This window comes from Solanum dulcamara, chromosome 12 (genome assembly GCF_947179165.1).
Source record: "Solanum dulcamara chromosome 12, daSolDulc1.2, whole genome shotgun sequence".
Taxonomy (NCBI): Eukaryota; Viridiplantae; Streptophyta; class Magnoliopsida; order Solanales; family Solanaceae; genus Solanum; species Solanum dulcamara.
Genome location: NC_077248.1, coordinates 7,539,478 through 7,561,840, shown reverse-complemented (window position 1 = coordinate 7,561,840; position 22,363 = coordinate 7,539,478). Strand labels below are relative to the sequence as shown.

The window sequence follows — 22,363 nt, the reverse complement described above, 5'->3', positions numbered from 1 at the left end:
ATATGCAAAAACATTATCCACCGTAATTTTTGATCGATCTAAATTTATCTCATCACCGGTAGAACTTATTGAAAGTTCCTCATTCACTCGAGTCTCGGGTTCACTGATTTTTTCAGGAATATCAGGATCACTCAAACCTTGACCTTCTTCAGGAAGTTCGTGTGTAGTATCATCTTTATTATTTCTTACGCTTCTTTTTCTAGGATTTTTATCCTTTGAACCCAACGGTCTACCACGCTTCTGGCGTGTTTGAGATTCAGAAGCTATGATACTTGTAGATGATCCTTTTGGGACATCAATTCGGATAGGTACATTCACTGCAGGGATATGTGACTTAGTTATCCGTTTCAAATCAGTAAATGCATCTGGCATTTGATTTGCTATTTTCTGTAAGTGGATGATCTTCTGGACCTCCTGCTCACATGTGCGGGTGCGTGGATCAAAATGTGATAGTGATGAAACTTTCCACGCAATTTCTTTTTCTTTTTCGGGTTCCTTTTTCTCTCCCCCTAATGGCGGGAAAATTGTTTCATCAAACCGACAATCTGCAAATCGAGCAGTGAATAAATCTCCAGTCAACGGTTCAAGGTATCGAATTATGGAGGGTGAGTCAAACCCAACATATATGCCCAACCTTCGTTGAGGGCCCATTTTTGTACGTTGTGGTGGTGCTACAGGCACGTATACCGCACAACCAAAAATTCTTAAATGGGCTATATTTGGTTCATGACCAAATACTAATTGTGACGGGGAGTATTTATTATAATGAGTCGGTCTGAGACGTACAAGTGCTGCTGCATGTAAGATAGCATGACCCCAAACACTAATTGGCAATTTTGTTTTCATTAGTAGAGGTCTTGCTATTAATTGTAGGCGCTTAATAAATGACTCTGCAAGGCCATTTTGAGTATGAACATGAGCAACAGGATGTTCAATTTTTATCCCAATTGATAAACAATAATCATTAAATGCTTGGGATGTAAATTCTCCAGCATTATCAAGGCGAATGGCCTTAATTGAATAATCTGGGAATTGCGCTCTCAATCTTATTATTTGTGCTAACAATTTCGCAAACGCCAGGTTGCGAGATGATAATAAGCACACATGAGACCATCTAGATGATGCATCTATTAGGACCATAAAATATCTAAACAATCCACTAGGTGGATGAATAGATCCACATATATCTCCATGTATACGCTCTAAAAAGCCAGGAGATTCGATGCCAACCTTCAGGGTCGATGGTCTGGCAATTAATTTGCCTTGATAACAAGCAGCACATGAAAATTCATCATTTGTAAGAATCTTCTGGTTCTTTAACGGATGTCCAGTTGAATTTTCAAGAATTCGTCTCATCATTATTGATCCAGGATGACCTATTCGATCATGCCATAGCACAAATATATTTGGATCAGTAAACTTCTGGTTTACGATCATATTTGCTTCAATTGCACTAATTTTTGCATAATATAGGCCAGATGACAGAGTTGGTAATTTTTCCAAAATATATTTCTGGCCTGAGACACTCTTGGTTATACCAAGATATTCAATATTCATTTCATTTAGTGTCTCAACATGATATCCATTTCTGCGGATATCTTTAAAACTTAACAAGTTTCGTGAGGATTTAGAAGAAAATAGTGCATCTTCTATAACAATTTTTGTTCCCTTAGGCAGAATTATAGTAGCTCTTCCGGAGCCTTCTATCATTTTTGAATTACCAGAAATTGTAGTAACATTAGCTTTTCTTCTAAGTAAATTGGAAAAATATTTCTCGTCTTTAAATATAGCATGTGTTGTTCCACTATCAATTACACAAATATCCTCATGATTTATCATTGATCCAAACAAGATTTGACGCATTTCCATATTTTCTTCACAAAGAAATAAAGTAAATATTATAATTAATACATAATTTATTATACAAAATTTTATTTTATTACATGGATCTAGAAAAATACAAACATAATATTTAATAAATACAACAACAAAGATAATTTTTTAAATATTATCTGGCTTATCAACATTCATATTTACTTCTGGAAAATTAAAGAAATCAGCTACATCCAGATGCATGGGCTCAATATTGTCCTCAGAGATAAAATTTGTCTCTGGATTATTTTCTGCCCTCTTTAACGATGCCTGATATAGCTGAACCAAGCGTTTTGATGACCGGCAAATTCGCGACCAGTGCCCCACACCTCCACATCTATGACATATTGTTTCTGAATTATTCTTCGGTAAAGCTTCTGGCTTTTTACCCTGCCTTTTATATTGCTGGTTATTTCTCGGTGCCAGCCGAGCATCATGATTAAAATTTCTTCTTTGATTACGACCACGACCACGACCACGACTGGGGCCATGGCCTCTTTCTCGTTGGTTAGAATTTGCCTGATTCACTTCAGGGAGTGGCAAAGAACCAACGGGCCGACTATCATGATTTTTCATTAATAATTCATTATGGCGTTCAGCAATAAGTAAGTGAGATAATAATTCAGAATATTTTGTAAAGCCTTTTTCGCGATATTGCTGCTGCAGGAGCATATTCGCGGGTGGAAATGTGGAGTATGTTTTTTCAAGTTTATCTTGTTCCGTGATTTCATCTCCGCATAAAGTTAACTGAGCTATAATTCTAAATAAAGCAGAATTATATTCAGTTATATTTTTAAAGTCCATCAGTCTCAGATTTAACCAGTCATAACGTGCTTGTGGAAGCATGACCAACTTCAGGTGGTCATACCTTTCTTTTAAATTTTTCCACAATTTCAAGGGATCTTTTAATGTAAGATATTGTAATTTAAGACCCTCGTCAAGATGGTGGCGGAGGAAAATCATAGCTTTTGCACGGTCTTGACTAGATGCCGTGTTATCATCTTTGATGGTGTCTGCCAGACCCATCGATTCAAGATGAATTTCGGCATCTAGTGCCCATGAAGAGTAATCTTTTCCAGAGATATCCAAAGCAACAAATTCAATTTTTGAAATATTTGCCATTTTATGAAAATAAATTTAAATAAAACTCTTACCACTTTTTGTTACCTTGAAAAATTAGCCGGAGCCTCGTGCTGATAACGTGTTGTAAAATGAGACTAAATTAACAATTTAATAGTGAAAGAGAGAGTAAATAGGAGAACAGAAGAAGAAGCAAAGCAGAATATTTGTTTTTTTTTCTTCACGACTGTCAATTGCCAATTCATGGCAATGTATATATAGGTGTTAATTTAGTGGGATGCCCACTTTTAGTGGGCCCCACTTTAATATAAAAATGTGGTGGGCATTCCACTTATATGTGGACACTCCACTTAACACTTCCAAGTTTTTTATTGCTAGTGGAAGTGAGTGCCTAACTTGTCCTGTGCACTCGTGTCCGAGAAGGCTTTGAAAACCGGATGTAAACGTCTCCTGATTCTTTACATTATCAGAGTTAAAAATTTGTATTTTACAAATTGAAGTTTTCTTTGGCTATTATTAATTTTCTTATTGGATAGTCTATAAAATAGGAAAAAAGACTAACGAAAAACAATTATTTCAAAACCATATAAAGGAATTAAAAGTAAAAGAAACGGTGAACTAAATCAATTTTTTTTTTACCATATGTTACATAACCACATAAATATAATTTAAAGAACTTACAAGGGATATCAATGGAGAATAAAAAAAATATTAATAAAGTTTTAAACCTTTTTAAATTGGAATACGTAAATACTATAATATGTTTACTGCTTAATGATATACACGGTTGTTTTTCCCATTTAAACCTACCTTAATTGGACTTCTTCTTTTTAATAGGAATATTAAAATAATAACAATAAGTTTCCTACTTCTAAAAGACTTTCTCGACACATGAATAAGAAAAATATTTGTATAAAATTTTAATCAACTTTAAACTCCTAATTATTTTAGTTGAAATATTAAAAGATAATTAGATAATTATATAAGAAATATAGTAAATGACTATTTTGTCTATTGCAAAGTCTTTTAATGAAGGGCAAAAAGTTCAATCAATATTTTAACGGTCTTCATGCTTTTAATATAGTACTAATTTAGAGTACGTGCGTTGAATGTGTGTGTCGCAACAATAATAATAGGACGAACAAATTGCTCAAAAAATATAGTCATTTACTAATTTAATAATTTATGAAAAGCTATTAAATTGGATGAGTGTGTGTATGCACGTTAATGCATACATGCAACACACTCGGAACCATAAGATGACAACTTTTCAAGGTGAAGCCTCAAAACACAAATAAGAGCAGCATGAATAGAGTCCAACACTAAGTTTGAAACAAAACAGTTGAGTGCACCTACAGAGTCATCAAGTCCAAAGGAACTCGATGAAACAATTGGATTTTTGTAAATTTGTACCTGGACTTCTGGATCTGCCCCTTTATAGACATACAAATCATGAACGAAAGATATAAGATGTGCAACAATAATTATTTAGTATTTAGATCTCAATGCAACATTTTAATATTCAAATGTGTATTCAGACCCAGAGACCTCTAAATCTTAATGCACATCTTAATATTAAGATGTGCATTCACATTCATACGTCTTAATCTTAAAGAAAATGAATGAGGTCTTAATATCAAAAAGATGTGTATTTAAGAATTTCTACAAAAAAGACAGTTCACCACTACTCCTTCTACTTTCACTCACCACTTACAACGATCATTTCAACCACAACTACCACCACCGTCAATCATTACCACATACAATCCACAACCACCACTACCGTAAATCATCAAAATCAACACCAAAATAAATCACCATCACCATTAGTCATCATTTGCAATCATCACCACCGATCATTATTACATTGACTCGTTACTATAGTTAATTACCAACATTAGTCAACATTATATATCACTAACCGCCATTATCATTCACCACCACCATTAGTAATCAGTATCGTTCCATTACTAATTATCAATCGCCACCAACAACAGCCACAATTGATCACTACTGCCAACTACTATATTATAAAGATATTATCCCAAGCACCATCATCAGTCAACAATATCACAAATCGATATACCCAATCACCATTGTTAGTTATCACCCCCACTAATTGTCATATAAAAGTTTTAAAATATTTTATTGGTATAATACTAGAACAAAATTTTATATTTATTATTTTTAAACAAAGACAAAATTTATACATTTAGATCTTGATTGAAAAAATAAACAATCTTAATTATTTAGTATTCAGATCTCAATGCAATATCTTAATATTCAGATGTGTATTTAGATTTATGCTTCTAAATGTTAATGCAAATCTTAATATTCAGTGCATTCAGATTCAGATATTTTATTCTTTTATCAAAAGCCTTTCTCCTAACCTACGAAAATGTTAACTATTAACCTACTTGTCTTTCTTTTTTCTTTTTATGTCGTGTGAAACTTTATTTTACAAAATAATTAAGTAATTATATTAGGAAAATAACAAAAGACAAATTTGTCTATAAATCTTTTAATGAAGGATAAAAAATCCAAAAAATATTTCTAAATAGGGGTGTTCACGGGTCGATATGGATCGGTTATTGATCAAAATCAAAATCAAACCAATTTAATTGGTTTTATAAATTATCAAAATCAAACCAAACCAATTAAAATATACATCCATCGGTTTGGTTGCTATCAGTTTCGATTTGGTTTGGTTCGTTTATTCGGTTATTAACCATACACAAAAATAAAAGAAATGATTCATTCAAAAGAGAAGAAAACAAAATAATTCATTCAATTTTTTTTTTATCACGCCATTTTGGATCTCATAATTCTTATACCAGAACTTTAATTATGTTTAACTTCATGCTTATATTGTTAGCTAATCCAATGTGCTAAACAACATAAACTTACTGAATAATGCATAAACTAATAATATGATTTTACAAATAAACGATGTATCATATCTTACTATTTTAAATTAATGTGCTGTATTTTTTGCATAAAAAAATATTCATAACAAATTATATATTATCTATATATAATTATGCTTTTCGGAGCAAAATGTCTCGAAAAATAAAAAACATCAATGAAGAGTTGAGGGCTATCAATGAGTTAGCCAAAGACCTCGGTCTCCAATCACTCATAGTTCCTTCTCAGCAAATACTACCGATTCGAGAAACAGATTCCTTAGTAGTTGCTTCGGATGTCGTTGGTAGAGACAAGGATGTTGCTGAAATTAAGGAGAAGATGTTGAACATGAGAATGGAAGTTGTTCTGTGCGCCATTCCCATAGTGGGCATGGGGGGTTTAGGGAAAACTACTATTGCTAAGAGAATTTTCAATGATGAACAAATCAAGCAAAACTTTGAAAAGAGAGTTTGGTTGTGTCTACCTGAAATGTCAGACACTAAGAGCTTTCTTCAACAGATCCTCGAATCGTTGACAGAGAGAAAACTTGAGGTCCAAACCAGGGATATAATAGTCAAGAAACTCCGAGATGAACTAGGAGGAAAAAGATATTTGCTTGTCTTAGATGATTTGTGGCGTGTTGACCTTCCAGTGTGGGATGAGTTCATGGACAGCTTGAGAGGAGTAAACACTTCCACAGGAAACTGCATTCTTGTGACGACTCGTATGAAACTGGTGGCGTCCACAGTAGCAGCAGTGGGTCCTCATATGTTGGAAAAATTAACAGAAGATCAATGTTGGTCTATTTTCAAACAAAAAGCATTTGTTGATGGGGAAGTACCGGAGGAAATACTGAGCGAGGAGAACAGGATTGTTGAAATGTGTCAAGGTCTACCGTTGGCAGCAAGTGTGTTGGGAGGCCTCTTGCGCAACAAGGAGAAACATGAATGTCGGGCAATTCTTGATGAAAACCCCCTTGTTGCAGGTGAAGATGATAATGGAGAAAATAGCTTAAAGAAAATCCTAAAACTCAGTTATGTTTATCTACCATCTCCATATCTAAAAAAATGTTTTGCTTACTTTGCAATGTTTCCAAAAGATTTTAAGTTTGAAAAGGACCAACTAATCCAACTCTGGATGGCAGAAGGATTTCTTCGTCCATGTCAAGAGACCACTGTGATGGAAGACGTCGGGAACAAGTTCTTCCAACTCTTGCTGCAATATTCCTTGCTGCAAGATGTTGAGCTAGATGTGTACAACAATATAACACTCTGTAAGATGCATGATTTTGTGCATGATTTGGCTGGAGATATCTTAAAGTCTAAACTATTTGATCAAAAGAGTGTTGGAGGAGAAAATCTTTCTCAAGTTCGATACTTTGGATGGGAATCACCAAGTGATCAAATAGATAAGATAAACGAGCCAGGACGTTTGTGCACATTGTTCTGGGAAAGAAATATATCTGAAGATATGCTGTTGAGCTTTCAGTTCTTGAGAGTTTTAAATTTGTCCGGATCTTGGATGGAGGAGTTGTCAGCCAAAATCGGCAAGCTAATATACTTGAGATATCTTGATCTCTCCAACACTGAGATCAAAGACTTTCCCAACTCCATTTGCAAGCTCTACAATTTGCAAACATTTAGAGTCAATGACTGTCCTTCACTCAGGAAGCTTCCAGAAGAAATGGCAAATATGATAAGTCTGAGACACATATATTGCAGCTGTGATTACCTATCAGGAATTCATGATCAGTTTCAGATGCCACTTAATATGGGGCAATTGACTAGTCTTCAGACGCTACAGTTTTTCTGCGTAGGTTTAAAGAAAGGTCGTCAAATAGAGGAATTAGGTCATTTAAAAAACCTTAGAGGTGAATTGACGATCAAACATCTCCAATTGGTCGGAAATAAAGAAGAGGCTCGAAGAGCATATTTACAGGAGAAGCCAAATATCTACAAGCTGGCATATTTATGGTCCCATGATGAATCAGAAGGCTGTGAGATCAATGATGAGCATGTGTTGGATGGTCTTCAACCGCATCCTAACTTGAAAACATTTGAAGTGGTGAACTATTTGGGGACTAGATTTCCTTCATGGTTCAGTGAAGAATTGCTACCAAATTTGGTCAAGTTGAAATTAAGTGGTTGCAAAAGGTGCAAAGAAATTCCATCGCTTGGCCAACTGAAATTCCTTCGGCATCTTGAGCTGGTAGGATTCCATGAGTTGGAATGCATTGGACCTGTTTTATATGGTGTTGAGGTTAGCAATATTGGATCAAGCAGCAATATCCAAGTGTTCCCGTCATTGAAAGAACTAATATTGGGGGATATGGCTAAACTTATTGAGTGGAAGGGAGATGAAGTTGGAGTAAGAATGTTTCCTAGGCTTGAGAAGTTGAGGATTGCAGTGTGTCCACTGTTAAAAAGTACTCCAAGTCACTTTGAAATCCTCCGTGAATTAGTGATTGAATGCGTTGACAGTGAAATGCCATTGTTGAACTTGTGCAGCAACTTGACATCTCTCTTAGAGCTTAGAGTATATAAGGTGAAAGAGCTCACTTGTCTTCCCGATGAGATGCTACGCAACAGCGTTTCTCTTCAATACCTATCGATCTCAGAATGTGGAGAGTTTCGTGAATTGCCACAAAGCTTGTACAATCTCCATTCTCTTGAGACTTTACGTATTATCCGCTGCACCAATTTCAGTTCTTTTCCTGCTCCCAGTGGAGAGAACTATTTGACTTCCCTCCGAAGTCTTGAGTTACGGAATTGTGATGGATTGGCCAGTTTACCAAGTGGAATGCTAGAGCAATGCCTGTCTCTACAGTCTTTGTCGGTCATCAGGTGTAAGAACTTGGTTTCCTTGCCTTTACAGGTGTGGGAAATGCCCTCACTTTCATATTTGAGTATATCAGAATGTCCCAAATTGATTAGTGTACTCACAGGGGGCCTTCACCGTCTCCCTGGGTTACGGCATTTGGGAATTGGTCCTTTCTCAGAGATGGTGGATTTTGAGGCATTCCAATTGATATTTGATGGCATTCAGCAGCTATCGTCCCTTCGTCGTTTGGAGGTGTCTGGAAATACGCAATGGGATTCTCTGCCCTATCAGCTTATGCAACTCTCTGCCCTAACAGAAATCACAATAAATGATTTCGGAATCGAGGCTCTTCCTCATAGACTTGACAACCTTACTTCTCTTGAAAGAATAGCACTAGAGAGGTGCAGACGGCTACAACATCTGAACTTCTCCGATGCCATGCCCAAATTACGGGTTTTGTGGATATCTGGTTTTCCATTGTTAGAAGCTCTGTCGGATGGGCTCGGCAACCTTGTTCGTTTGGAAGAGTTGAGTTTATGTAACTGCAAAAAACTAGAGCATCTGCCATCCTGAGATGCCATGCGACGCCTCACCAAATTAAGGATTCTGGAAATTCATGGCTGCCCAAAGTTAGAAGAAAGTTGCACCAACTCCCAGTTGTCCAAGATTTCCCATATTCCAAATATTGTAGTAGGGGAGGCCGGAGGATGATTCAAAACTTACGTAAGTCTCTGATTCTAATTTTCCACGAGTTTCAGAAAAGTAGTACTGTATGTAATTTAATACTTTTACCTGCAACTATTTTGACATTAAAAAATGCAAAATTATCAATCAATTGCATATGTGCTATGCTTGTCCACCTGAACCGAATTGTTCTTCTTCTTCTAATTCTTCTAGTATGGTATATCTTGCTATGATTTAATCATGAAAATTTATGTGTATTTTCCTTATAGGTTACTAGTTCCAAGGTCATGCTAGAACTTCGCTGCGGTATCCCATGAGCGGCAGGCAATTATGTTTGGTAAATTTTCATTTAATTTTGTATCAAGAAGAGAATCTTCAGCTGTAGATTCATTACGGGACACTTGCATGAGTATTTGGGTACTGAACAACTTTTTCCGAGAACTCTAGTCTACATATGAAACATTAAAAAACTCAAAAGTGTATAGGGTGCTCAATGAGAAGCTACACAGGTCTATCCTCTTTCTTTGCATGGCCGTGTTAGCCTTTTTATTCTCCATGTAAGTTTTTGCTATTTTATTTGACGAATAATTACTGATATCTACTCTTATTGGGACTTGGTATTTAACTTTTTATGAAATTGTGGAACTGTTAGAATGTAAGCTGTTTTATCCCTTTTGCCAGAGCTTTATTCTTTATAAATTCCGTGTTTTTCTTTTTCACAGTATTAATGTCTGACCCCTCCCCTCCCCTCTCCCAACTGGTACGAAATAAGAAGAATCTCAGTATTTGTCATATCTATTCAGGTGCTATGATGAAGATAATGAACAGAATGGATGATCGGGTGCCACTGAAATATTCATAGATGCAGCTGGGAGGTTGCTGTGGTTCAAAGGCAAACTGGATGTGCACTATTAACAGCACCTCACACCGTCATGCCAGCCACGTCTTATTCTCCTAGATTCCTTTGGATAAGACAACTACGATTGGCATAACGTTGGCTTGTCATAACTGGTAAATGTAGAGAAGGAAAAATTGTCTTTCTGCCATGTGAATTTTCATATCCTATGGTACAAGGTTCCTTATTGATGAAACGCTAGAGGTAACAGAACCATTTCTCACAGAAAGCCACTCACATAAGCTTTGATCCAGACAGACTTCCTTTTGGACCGAAATGTGACTTCCCCTGATAGTAGAAGCTTCTTCGGTTTTTGTTGACCGTCTTCAACAGTATTTCCTTTTTCCTGTTTAATTTTCAGGGGACAGATTGGAACATTTTGCTTCAGTAGTGATTGTGGTTGCATGTGGTTGCATGAAGCTCGAAAGTTCAAGGTAAGTTGGCAAATGGTGGCTTTTTAGATCAATGCTTTTTTTTTTCTGGAATGGTTTCTCTTTTCCCCCCAAATGCTACTTTTAAATCATCCTACTTATCTATATCTCATTTACTTCTCTTAGTACATTGAAAACTCTCATGGAACAATGCCAAGTCCTATATATGGTAGAAATCTATGCAAGTTTCTTAATAGACTCATAAAAGAATAATCTTTTTGTCTTCTGCAATTCTGGTTTTATTTTCATGCTTTAGAGTTTAGACAGTAGAACTTCTACGAATATATGACACATTTGTTGTTACTTTCACTTCACAGGAAAATTTCTTCGTTCATTAAAACTTTCGTGAATGAAGGACTTCAACAAAGATAGTTGTCATGAATCTTATCGCAAAGAGTGTATGCCCCATTGGCTCTTAAAATGTCCTTAGCAATATCTGTTCATCTTGATATGTCTTGCTTTCTCCTAAAATCTCTTTTTTTAGTGGTTACTTGTAATGATCTGTTTCTCCATTCTCCAAGGAGGAAACATGTGCCAAAACTGACTTTTTACTGTTTCCTGTGTTTCAGATTCATGTTTGAAACACCAGCATGGACCTTGTCGAAATGCTGCTTCTGTTGGATGTGTTTCAATGTCATCATTGGCAAGGGAGATTGTATTCCGTAAACTCATTTGCATTTGGCAGAAAGTGAATTGGTTATATTATTTCCTTGTATGTGGTGTTGGATATTTTAAAATAATTTGAGTCATATTAATTAGGACTTAAGCGCTTATGTCATCAAGATGACAAATATACTTAAGTCTCTACTTAATGACTAAGTATATGATTTTTCTTTGTCCACATGTTCTAATTTCCTTTGGCTCCAAATTTTGTTAGTGTAGTGTATTCCATTGCCTCATCTCTCACCGCCTACACTCATCTATAAGGACATTTAAGTAGAAAAAGTGTAGTACTTAGCCAACTTCTAACTCCCTCTTCCGACTTGCTTAATTTTGTAGTATTATATTTTGTTGATTCTTATATTTTTTAATTAATTAGAGAAAGCTTGTTTAATTCTGGGGAAACATTTCACACTGCTGAAATAATTTCTTAGGACAGTGCCTAGCACGACTCAAGTATTATTTATATATATATATATTACTTATAATATTATTGTAGTAGTATTTATCTAAATATTCATATTATTATTTTGATATTAATATTGTTATTGAAACAAAGAATGTTGAATTCTTTGAACATATTTTTTCACTATATGATTTTGTTGATTCTTATATTTTTTCACTATTTTTTCACTATGATTTCTTGTACTCTGATGTATGTTATTTATGGTATTTATGTTATTATCCAATAATAATATCTACTGTTTTTTGTGCTTTGATTATACTATTGTTTGGATCGTTTTCGTCATCTACTTATTTACTCTAATATTCTTGTCTGACCTTTTTCTATGCTTTCATTGAGCCGAAGGTCTTTCGGAAACAGTCGTCCTACATTGGTAGGAGTCAGGTCTGCGTACACTCTACCCTCCCCAGACCCCACGATGTGGGATTTCACTGGGTTGTTATTGTTGTTGTTGTTGTTGTTGATAAAATTTCTCATGCACCTATTGAAAGAAATAGTGAGTATTTCTAGTATTGAGGAACTTAGAAGGAGTAAAAGGCCTAGGAAATGATATTTTTCTTATGGAAATGATTTTCAAACTTTTCTTATAGACAGTGAACCATTAAATTATTCTAAAGCTATATCCTCTTCTGATGCTAAATTTTGAAAAGAGGCAATAAAAATTGAAATTGATTCAATTATGAAAAATAATACATGAATTTTGACTGATTTACCTCCTGGTGCAAAACCTATTGGTTGTAAATGGATTTTCAAAAAGAAACTTAATCCTAATGGATCTATAGATAAATCTAAAGCTCTGTTAGAAGCAAAAGGATTTTCTCAAAAACAAAATATTGATTATTTTGATACTTTTGCACCAGTGACTAGAATTTCTTCTATTCGAATTTTAATTGTCTTAGAATCAATTCATAAGCTTTTTATTCATCAAATGGATGTAAAAACAACTTTTCTAAATGGTGATTTAGAAGAAGAAATTTATACGGTTCAACCTGAAGGATGTATTATTCCTTGACAAGAAAATAAAGTTTGTAAATTAATTAAATCTCTTTATGGTCGTAAACAAGCTCCTAAGCAGTGGCATGAAAAATTTCATCAAGTCTTAATGAGAGAAGGTTTTTCTTCTATTGAAGTGGATAAATGTGTTTATACTAAAATGGTAGACAATGATTATGTGATAATATATTTATATGTTGATGACATGCTTATATTTGATACAAATTTAAATATTGTGCAGAGTACCAAATTATTTTTGTATACTAATTTTGATATGAAAGATCTGGTGAGATAAATATGATATTGGGAATTAAAGTTATAAGGAGTGAAAATGGTACATTGTTATCACAAGAACATTATGTGGAGAGACTTCTTAAGAAGTTTGAATGTTTTGATGTGACACATGTGACCACTCCTTATGATGCTAACCCTCAATTGAAAAAGAGTAAAAGATGACCCAGTTGCTCAATCTAAATATGCTCAGATTATTGGGAGTCTGATGCACTTAATGAATTTTACTAGACCTGATAAAGCCTATGTTGTGTGTAGACTTAGTAGATATACTCATAATCCCGATAAAGAGCATTGGTCTGCACTAATGAGACTAATGAAATATTTAAGAGGAATCATGAATTATGGTATCCTGTATAGTGGATTTCCTTCACTAGTGGATATGTGTTCACCTTAGGTGGTGGTGCAATATCGTGGAAATCAGCTAAACAAACGATCATTGCTAGATCGATTATGGAGTCAGAGTTTGTAACTCTAGAGCTAGCTGGTTTTGAGGCTAAGTAGTTAAGAAATTTCTTAGCAAATATCTCTTTGATAAAGGATGTATTGCCTCCTATATCTATGCACTGTGATTGTCAAGCCGCAATTGCTATTGCAAAGAATAAATCCTATAATTGTAAGAGTAGACACATGAAATTGAGACATGATGTCATTAAGCAGCTGCTAAGAGATGGAATAATATCCATTGATTATGTGAAGTCAGAATTGAATTCGGCCGATTCTCTGACTAAACCTCTGGGGAAAAAATTAATTCTCAAACATCGAAAGAGATGGGGTTAAGGCCAATATGATTGACAATAGAGATGGTAACTCAACTTATGTGATTGGAGATCCCATGAAGTAGGTTCATATGGGTAATAACAAATCAATATTGACACTGCACACTAACTGATAGTGCTTGAATTGCTACTAATTATGAGGAATGAGTTATTAACTCTTAATGAATTCATAGTCCGTAAGGTGTATTTAGAGCACCGGGCTGCCCTTAAGGTGTATTCAGAGCAGTATACACTTGATGAATTCACCTATATGAGAAGTGGAGTGAGGCCTCTCCTATGAAACCTTGGCCTAGTCTCTAGAGCTCTCATGAATAATCAGGCACGCACATGGCCTATTGGCGCAAAACTTTGTTGAACAACAAACTATGAGGATTAAAATGTGATTGATAGAATCTCTGACTTACAATAAGAATCATTGGTTCATAGAAATTTTATATTTCACCAATAATTCTGTAGGTTAAATTTTGTCAATTTAAGTTTGGTTCATAGTCTAAAAGACACCAAACCTATAACATTTTGATCATACAAAATTAAGCAAGTCTTGTTTTTATTTCAATCTTATTTTAAAATATGTGGGAGATTGTTGGATATTTTAAAATAATTTGAGTTATATTAATTATGACTTAAGCGCTTATGTCATCAAGATGACAAATACACTTAAATCTCTACTTAATGACTAAGTATATGATTTTTTTTGTCCACATGTTCTAATTTCCTTTGGCTCCAAATTTTGTTAGTGTAGTGTATTCCATTGCCTCATCTCTCACCACCTACACTCATCTATAAATTAGTTGTAGTCTTGAGGACATATAAGTAGAAAAAGTGTAGTACTTAGCCAACTTCTAACTCCCGCTTCTGACTTGCTTAATTTGTAGTATTATATTTTGTTGATTCATGTATTCTCTAATTAATTAGAGAATGCTTGTTTAATTCTGGGGAAATATTTTACACTGCTGAAATAGTTTTTTAGGATAGTGCCTAGCATGACTCAAGTATTATTTATATATATATATATATATATATATATATATATATATATATATATATATATATATATATATTACTTATAATATTATTATAGTAGTATTTATCTAAATATTCATATTATTATTTTGATATTAAAATAAATTAAATAGAAGGATCTATTTAATTTTCAGTACTTCTATTTTGCTAAATAATAAGTTATATTATTATTGTGAAGTTTTTATTGTTTCCCAACAATTATTATTTACCTATATTTTCCAACATGTGGAAGACCCCGGAAAGGGTCATGAGTGATTAAGTTTTGTTTCACATGATAATGAGTTGAGCTTTCCGCGTATGCTGAAATCAGAGTCCAATGGACCAGTCGGAACGCCCAGCCCACAGCTCCTAAAATCAGTTATCCTTTCATGTTGGTCTAATATTAAACTGACACTGTTGAATACCATTCAAAGTCAGTCTCTATTAGAGAAACAACTTATGCTAGTCACTTTGCTAGATTTCGTATGGTTGTATGTTGTAGCGTTTCTTGGAGTCTTTCTGGCACACTCCTAGAAGTTGTTGGTTAGCTCTTGGCCGTCTGGTCAAGAAACGTCTATAAAGACGTGTAGAGATGCATTATTTCGTGGTAAGAATTGTAACTTCCCATAAATTTCCCTATGATGATTGCTAGTTGCAATTGGACAGTACGAATATCCCTCTTGCATGATGGCATTAAGTAACTCCTATATATTCTCGAAAACTCTTATATATTCTCGAGCACGCTGGAGAATTTAGCTAGGACAAGATTAATCCAAGAAAATGTTTTTGTTAAAAACAAAGGTGCTTTTAGCTTTCAAAAGCTTGACTAAATAGGCTATAAGGAATAGCTCAACCGTCACTATCATACTATTCTATTTAAAAAGGTATGCTTTAAAATAATTGAATTAAATTGAACTAAACTAATTAATTGTAAAAAGGTTGAATTTGATGAATCAAAATAAGTTAAAGTGAATTATTAACTTGTCCAAAAGTTATTTGGACTGAGATGAATTGAGTTCAATAATCAGACATATCTCAATCCGATCAACAATTACAAAGTATTTTATTTGTTTTTATTTGGAATTCATCTACTTATCAAATAAAATTAATAAAAAGTCCTTAGCATGAATATATTAACATATCAAACACACATTTTCTAAAAGTTTTTTTGATAAGATTTTAAAGTTAATTGGGCTACATAGCCAAGTTGAGCTGATCAAATGTATACTCCTTTTGTTCACTTTAACTTGTTTAATAGTTTAAAAATAAATTTTTAATTTTATTTATAATTTTTAATATATCAAAAAAAGATAATTATTAATTTTTATTTTACTTCAATATTAATTATTTATTCCACAAATTATTTTACAAGATCTAAAATCATATATCAATTAATATGAATATTATGATAAAAATTTATATTAATTTATCTCTTAAGAAGCATGGAAAAATGAACAGAAAAGGTATTAACTAGACGGATCATTAAAAACTTAAAAGGATTCCTCTTCATATTTTGGGATAATTACCTAACAAAACAAACTTCAAAAATTCAATTATTCTTTATAGTAGTAGTAGTTTGAGAAATTACATTAAATTACTCTCAAACTTTGTAGCCAAATTTACTTTAGCACTTTAATTTTATCGAATATTTAAATATCTCCTATTCTACATTCAAGTAAATTAAATACCATCTCAAGATTATAATACCACGTCATTAATTTTTTTATTTCTTTTTGTTTATTCACCATTTTTTCCCTTTTTCTTGAACACTTTTTTATTTATTTATATACACTAACTAATTAATCCCTAAAATCATGTGAGTCCATCTTATTTAACAAGGAGCTTCATCATCGTCAGTATCCCCAAATTGAAGGTAAATTTTAAAAAATTGAAAATAACTCCTTTCAGCAATGGCGTCTTTACCTATAGATAGCCTCAGCTTCATACCTTTTAATAACAAGATTTGTATCTACATCAAAAATAAAATGGAAAAAAATTAAAAATGTCCTTAACGTATTCGAAATGGTTCACCCTCCCATCTATCCCTTCAACATTTTTTTAGGTTTAAAATTGCCCTTTATTAACAGCACAATGACATAGCAAAGAATGAATCATTTAATTAGATAAATGGCCTCATCTTATTGGTCCACCTAAAATTTTAACCCAGCCCAACGACCCATCTACGCTACAAAACTCAAAAGCACCCAGGAACCCGTTTCATATTTGTTGGTAACCATCCCATGACACAAATCTTTTTTGGTAGGTTAAAAAAATAGTGAGTCAAAAATATAGATTAGTGATTGGGAAATTTCAACAATCAAATCTCATTATTTTTTCCTACCTAGAAACCTAACTTTGAGGTTTCTAATTGATATCATCAATAACATCAAAGGGAACAAAATTTTCCTATAAATAGGCACTCTTGCTCATTTGTTAAACACACCAAGATAGAGAGAAAAATATTATAGATCAAAGTGAGGTATATCATAAACCATAAAAAATAATCAATAAAGAAAAATAGAGTGTGAGCGATATTTTAATAAAGTGAAAAACCAAAAGAGTGATATTTTTTTGACATTGCCTAACTTTTGTCAGTTTGAAATTGAGAAAAAAACATTTCTTGCCCTAAAAAAAAAGTTTCTCAAATATTATGCTTCTATTTTATTTTTAATAATAAATAACTAAAGATTGAAAAGAAAATGTAAGAAAAAAAAACTAAATAAAATGGAGAATATTTTTATAAAAAAATAATTTATTTTTAAAAATTATACAATAAATATAATTTTAAATATGACAAACAATAAAAATTACTTTTATATAACTTATTGAATGAGAACTTATATCCAAACTAACCGACCTAGCTAGTTACATTTTTCCTAGAACTTTCTAGTTCAATCATTTGTGTTTCCCCCTCATGTTCCATGTGATTAGCAATTAATTTGTCTTTGTTAGATCTGCGGTTGGCTAGACAACCTCCTGTAACTAGGTTTGTCTTTTTTCCAACGAGTAACGTGGTTAATTTGAACACGATTGATTCCACATTTTTGTTTTAGATTTACTTTTACATCCGCTTCTGATTATCCTTTCCCAACCTCTACTTGTTCAACAACAAAAAAATATCAAGCTTTCCGCGTTGACCAATCCCCCATTCGAATATTCTATCTTCTGCGTAGAAGCTACGGTTTGGTTCTTGATTTTGAGCAATTTGATTGCTTTGATGCAAAAACAAGAAGAATTTCCGGAGGGATTTCGTCCTGTTTTGGTCTCTGGGTTTAGTAATGCCAGAGATCTTACGTGAGGAAAGCAGTTCATCATCATCAGCCACCGCCGGCGCCGGCGATTTCAAGCTTAACCTTTTTGGAAAATATGAGGTCGGAAAACTTCTGGGCTGTGGTGCTTTTGCCAAGGTTTATCATGCCAGGGATGTGAGGACAAGACAGAGCGTGGCGATTAAGACGGTAAGCAAGCAGAAGATATTGAAAGGTGGTTTCACGGAGCATGTTAAGAGGGAGATTTCTATTATGCGCAGGTTGCGACATCCTCATATCGTTCGCCTTCATGAGGTACTTGCGACGAAGACGAAGATCTATTACGTTATGGAATTCGCTAAAGGTGGAGAGCTGTTTACTAAGGTTAGCAAAGGGAGATTCAGCGAGGATCTCAGCCGGAGATATTTTCAGCAATTGATCTCCGCCGTTGATTATTGTCATTCTCGTGGCGTGTATCATCGGGATCTGAAGCTGGAGAATCTGTTGCTTGATGAAAATTGGGATCTCAAGGTCACCGATTTCGGGTTAAGCGCAGTAACGGATCAGATCCGACCCGATGGATTCCTCCATACGCTATGCGGAACTCCGGCATACGTAGCTCCTGAAATCCTCGAGAAGAAAGGATACGATGGAGCGAAGGTGGATATATGGTCATGTGGCATCATTCTTTTTGTGCTCAACGCCGGTTATTTACCATTCACCGATGCAAATCTAATGGCGATGTATCGGAAAATCTACAAAGGCGAATTCCGTTGCCCTAAATGGACCTCACACGGATTAAAACTGTTGCTGATCCGACTCCTCGACACGAATCCCGAGACTCGAATCTCCATTGAACAGATTAGAAACGATCCCTGGTTTCGGAAAGGTTACAAAGAGGTGAAATCGCATCTCGGTGATGAATTTGAGTTAAAAAATAGTTCCGAGGTAAATCGCGACGGCAAATTTCTAAATGCGTTTCATATAATCTCGTTATCCTCTGGTGTTAATCTGTCTGGATTATTGAAGAGTCTAGGAGGCAAAGACACAGTAGATGTTGATAGGTTTGTTTCAGCAGCGTCACCGGAGAGAATAACACAGAGGATTGAAGAGATTGCAAAGGCAGAAGGGATGAGAGTCACTGGAAAAAATGGCGCCGGTGTGAGGGTTGAGGGGCAAAATGGGAAATTTGTTTTAGCAACGGAGATTAACCGGTTAACGGAGAAAGTGGTGATTGTAGAAGTTAAAAGGAAGGAGATAGGAGCTGGACCTGATCGAGAAATATGGAAACTGAAATTTAAGCCGCAGCTTAGTGAATTCTTTTTGTGAATTCTTTCATGGTCCAATTGTTATTACAGCATTCTCTATAGTAGAATTCAGACTTCACAGGAAAAAGAGATTTCGAAATCTCTTTGACTTCAGCTACTCGACTGACTAAAGCTAAAAGGAGAAAGGAATATAACGCTAGTTGTAGTATAGATCGAGGAATGTGTGTCGAGGTGGGGTGGATAAGTTTCTAAAGGGGGCAAGAAGAGAAGAAGTTACTACATTTTTGCGAATAGGAATTCAAACTACCATGTCAGGTTTGGGCAAAACCTGGTGTACACTATTTTTATTTTTATTATTGTGAAGAGTTAGTAGAATGTATCATAATTTGTGCTCTCTGTAAACATAAGATACAGAGAGGGAGATAATTACCAGGTTATGTGTATATTTTTATAACCTGGTAATCTGATTTCATGATAATCTCATTTTTCATAGTAAAATGATTATTGTAATGAGATCATGGATTTCAATAGGAATATCCTTTTCGGGAGAAGGATTCGCTTTTTCCTATTTTAACTTTCCTAATTGTTTGGTTTTGTATGACAGTTGGGATAGTTATTGTATGAGATTTATTCAATGTTAGATTTATAGACGGTTAATAGATTGATATGAATATAATGAACTATTCAAATATAAAATTATTTATGTTGTAAAATAGACTAGATTAATAATTCAGAAGGAGAAAATTAGAACAAAATAGATTAAGAAAAATAGGAGAAAGTATATGTTCGTATTTCTGTATCTTATTTCACCTCTTCATTTGCATAGAATATGCACATTTTATAGTCATGAAGAAGTGTCAATTTGTTGCCTAACTTGCTCAACTATCCAAATGGGTGGACTCCACTTGGATAGATACATCCATACATAACACTCCCACTTGGATGTCTATGTATAATGTGTCTCCTTAATAATTTTATAAGAGATAATATACATAGTTATTTTCAATATCCATAGATGTTGTGCCTCGTTAAAATCTTACTAGGAAAAAACCCAGTGGGAAAAGCCTAATGAAGGAAAAAGAGTACACAGATCTGGTAATACGCCTTGATTGTTGCCTCATTAAAAACCTTGCCAGGAAAACCCAGTGGGACAAAAACTGTGGTTAAGGAAAAAAGAGTGCAGCGCGTATTTTACTCCCCCTGATGAAAACTTCATTTGATATTTTGGAGACGGCGCATTCCAACCTTATGCCTTAGCTTCTCAAAAATTGATGTTGATAATGCCTTTGTGAATAAATCTGCAAGATTATCACTTGAACGAACTTGTTGTACATCAATTTCACCATTCTTCTAAAGATCATGTGTGAAGAATAATTTTGGTGAAATGTGTTTCGTTGTCTCCTTTTATGAAGCCCACCTTTCAATTGAGCTATGCACGCGGCATTGTCTTCGAATATAATTGTGGGTATTTTAACATTATTTTCCAGACCACATCTTTCTTTGATAAACTGTATCATCGATCTCAACCACACACATTCTCTACTTGCTTCATGAATTGCTATTATTTCAGCATGATTTGAAGAAGTAGCAACAATGGACTGTTTTGTAGATCGTCATGATATAGCAGTCCCTCCGTGTGTAAACAGATAACCTGTTTGAGATCGAGCTTTATGTGGGTCTGATAAATAACCTGCATCTGCATAACCAATAAGGTCTGCGCAACCTTTGTTAGTATAAAACAAACTCATATCAATAGTACCCTTCAGGTATCGCAAAATATGCTTGATACCGTTTCAATGCCTTCGCGTTGGAGATGAACTATACCCTGCTAGCAAATTGACAGAAAATGTTATATCAGGCATAATTGCGTTAGCAAGGTACATAAGTGCGCCAATAGCACTGAGATATGGTACTTCAGGACCAAGAATTTCTCCATCCTCTTCTGGAGGTCGAAATTGATCCTTTTCCACTTCAAGTGATCGAACAACCATTGGTGTACTTAATGGATGTGCTTTGTCCATGTAAAATCTTTTTAAGATTTTCTCAGTGTAGGCAGATTGATGGACAAAAACTCCGTCTGCTAAATGTTCAATTTGCAAACCTAGACAAAGTTTTGTCTTTCCAAGGTTTTTCATTTCAAATTCTTTCTTTAGATATTCAATTGCCTTTTGGACCTCTTCAGGGGTTCCAATGAGATTTATGTCATCAACATAAACGACGAGTATAACAAACTCTCATTTCGTTTTATTAATAAAAACACATGGACAAATGACATCATTTATATAGCCTTCATTTATCAAGTACTCACTGAGGCGATTATACCACATACGCCCTGATTGTTTTAAACCATATAATGATCTTTGTAGTTTTATTGAGTACATTTCCCGAGACTTTTTACATGCTTCAGGCAATTTTAATCCATCTGAAATTTTCATGTAAATTTCATTATCAAGTGAACCATAAAGGTAAGCTGTAACTACATCCATTAGATGTATTTCAAGATTTTTATGTACAGCTAAACTGATGAGATATCAAAAAGTTATTTCATCCATAACTGGTGAATATGTTTCTTCATAATTGACTCTGGGTCTTTGAGAGAATCCTTGTGCAACAAGGCGTGTCTTATATCTTACAATTTCATTTCTCTCATTTCGTTTTCTAACAAAAACCCATTTATAGCCAACTGGTTTTACACCTTCAGGGGTTTGGACTACAGGTCCAAAAACCTCACGTTTAGCAAGTGAGTCTAATTCTGATTGAATTGCCTTTTGCCATTCTGGCCAATCACATCTACGTCGACATTTTTCGACGGATTTAGGTTCAAGACTTTCACTATCTTGCATGAGGTTAAGTGCAACATTATATGCAAAAACATTATCAACCGTGATTTTAGATCGATCTAATTTTATCTCATCACCGAAAGAACTTATTGAAAGTTCTTCATTCACTTGAGTCTCGGGTTTACTGATTTCT

At 34.3% G+C, this 22,363-nt stretch overlaps 2 protein-coding genes across 2 annotated transcripts; both read left to right on the top strand.

The window, feature by feature from the left end:
* Positions 1-6,001: 6,001 nt before the first annotated feature.
* On the top strand, positions 6,002-9,775 carry LOC129876530 (putative disease resistance protein RGA3). Its single transcript, XM_055951985.1, has 2 exons — positions 6,002-9,399; positions 9,630-9,775. The coding sequence occupies exon 1, from the start codon at positions 6,010-6,012 to the stop codon at positions 9,247-9,249; it is 3,240 nt and encodes a 1,079-aa protein (XP_055807960.1). The 5' UTR covers positions 6,002-6,009; the 3' UTR covers positions 9,250-9,399; positions 9,630-9,775.
* An 8,013-nt stretch (positions 9,776-17,788) lies between these two features.
* Positions 17,789-20,086, top strand: LOC129876626 (CBL-interacting serine/threonine-protein kinase 14-like). The gene has a single exon (XM_055952110.1). The coding sequence runs from the start codon at positions 18,153-18,155 to the stop codon at positions 19,449-19,451; it is 1,299 nt and encodes a 432-aa protein (XP_055808085.1). The 5' UTR covers positions 17,789-18,152; the 3' UTR covers positions 19,452-20,086.
* Positions 20,087-22,363: the final 2,277 nt, after the last annotated feature.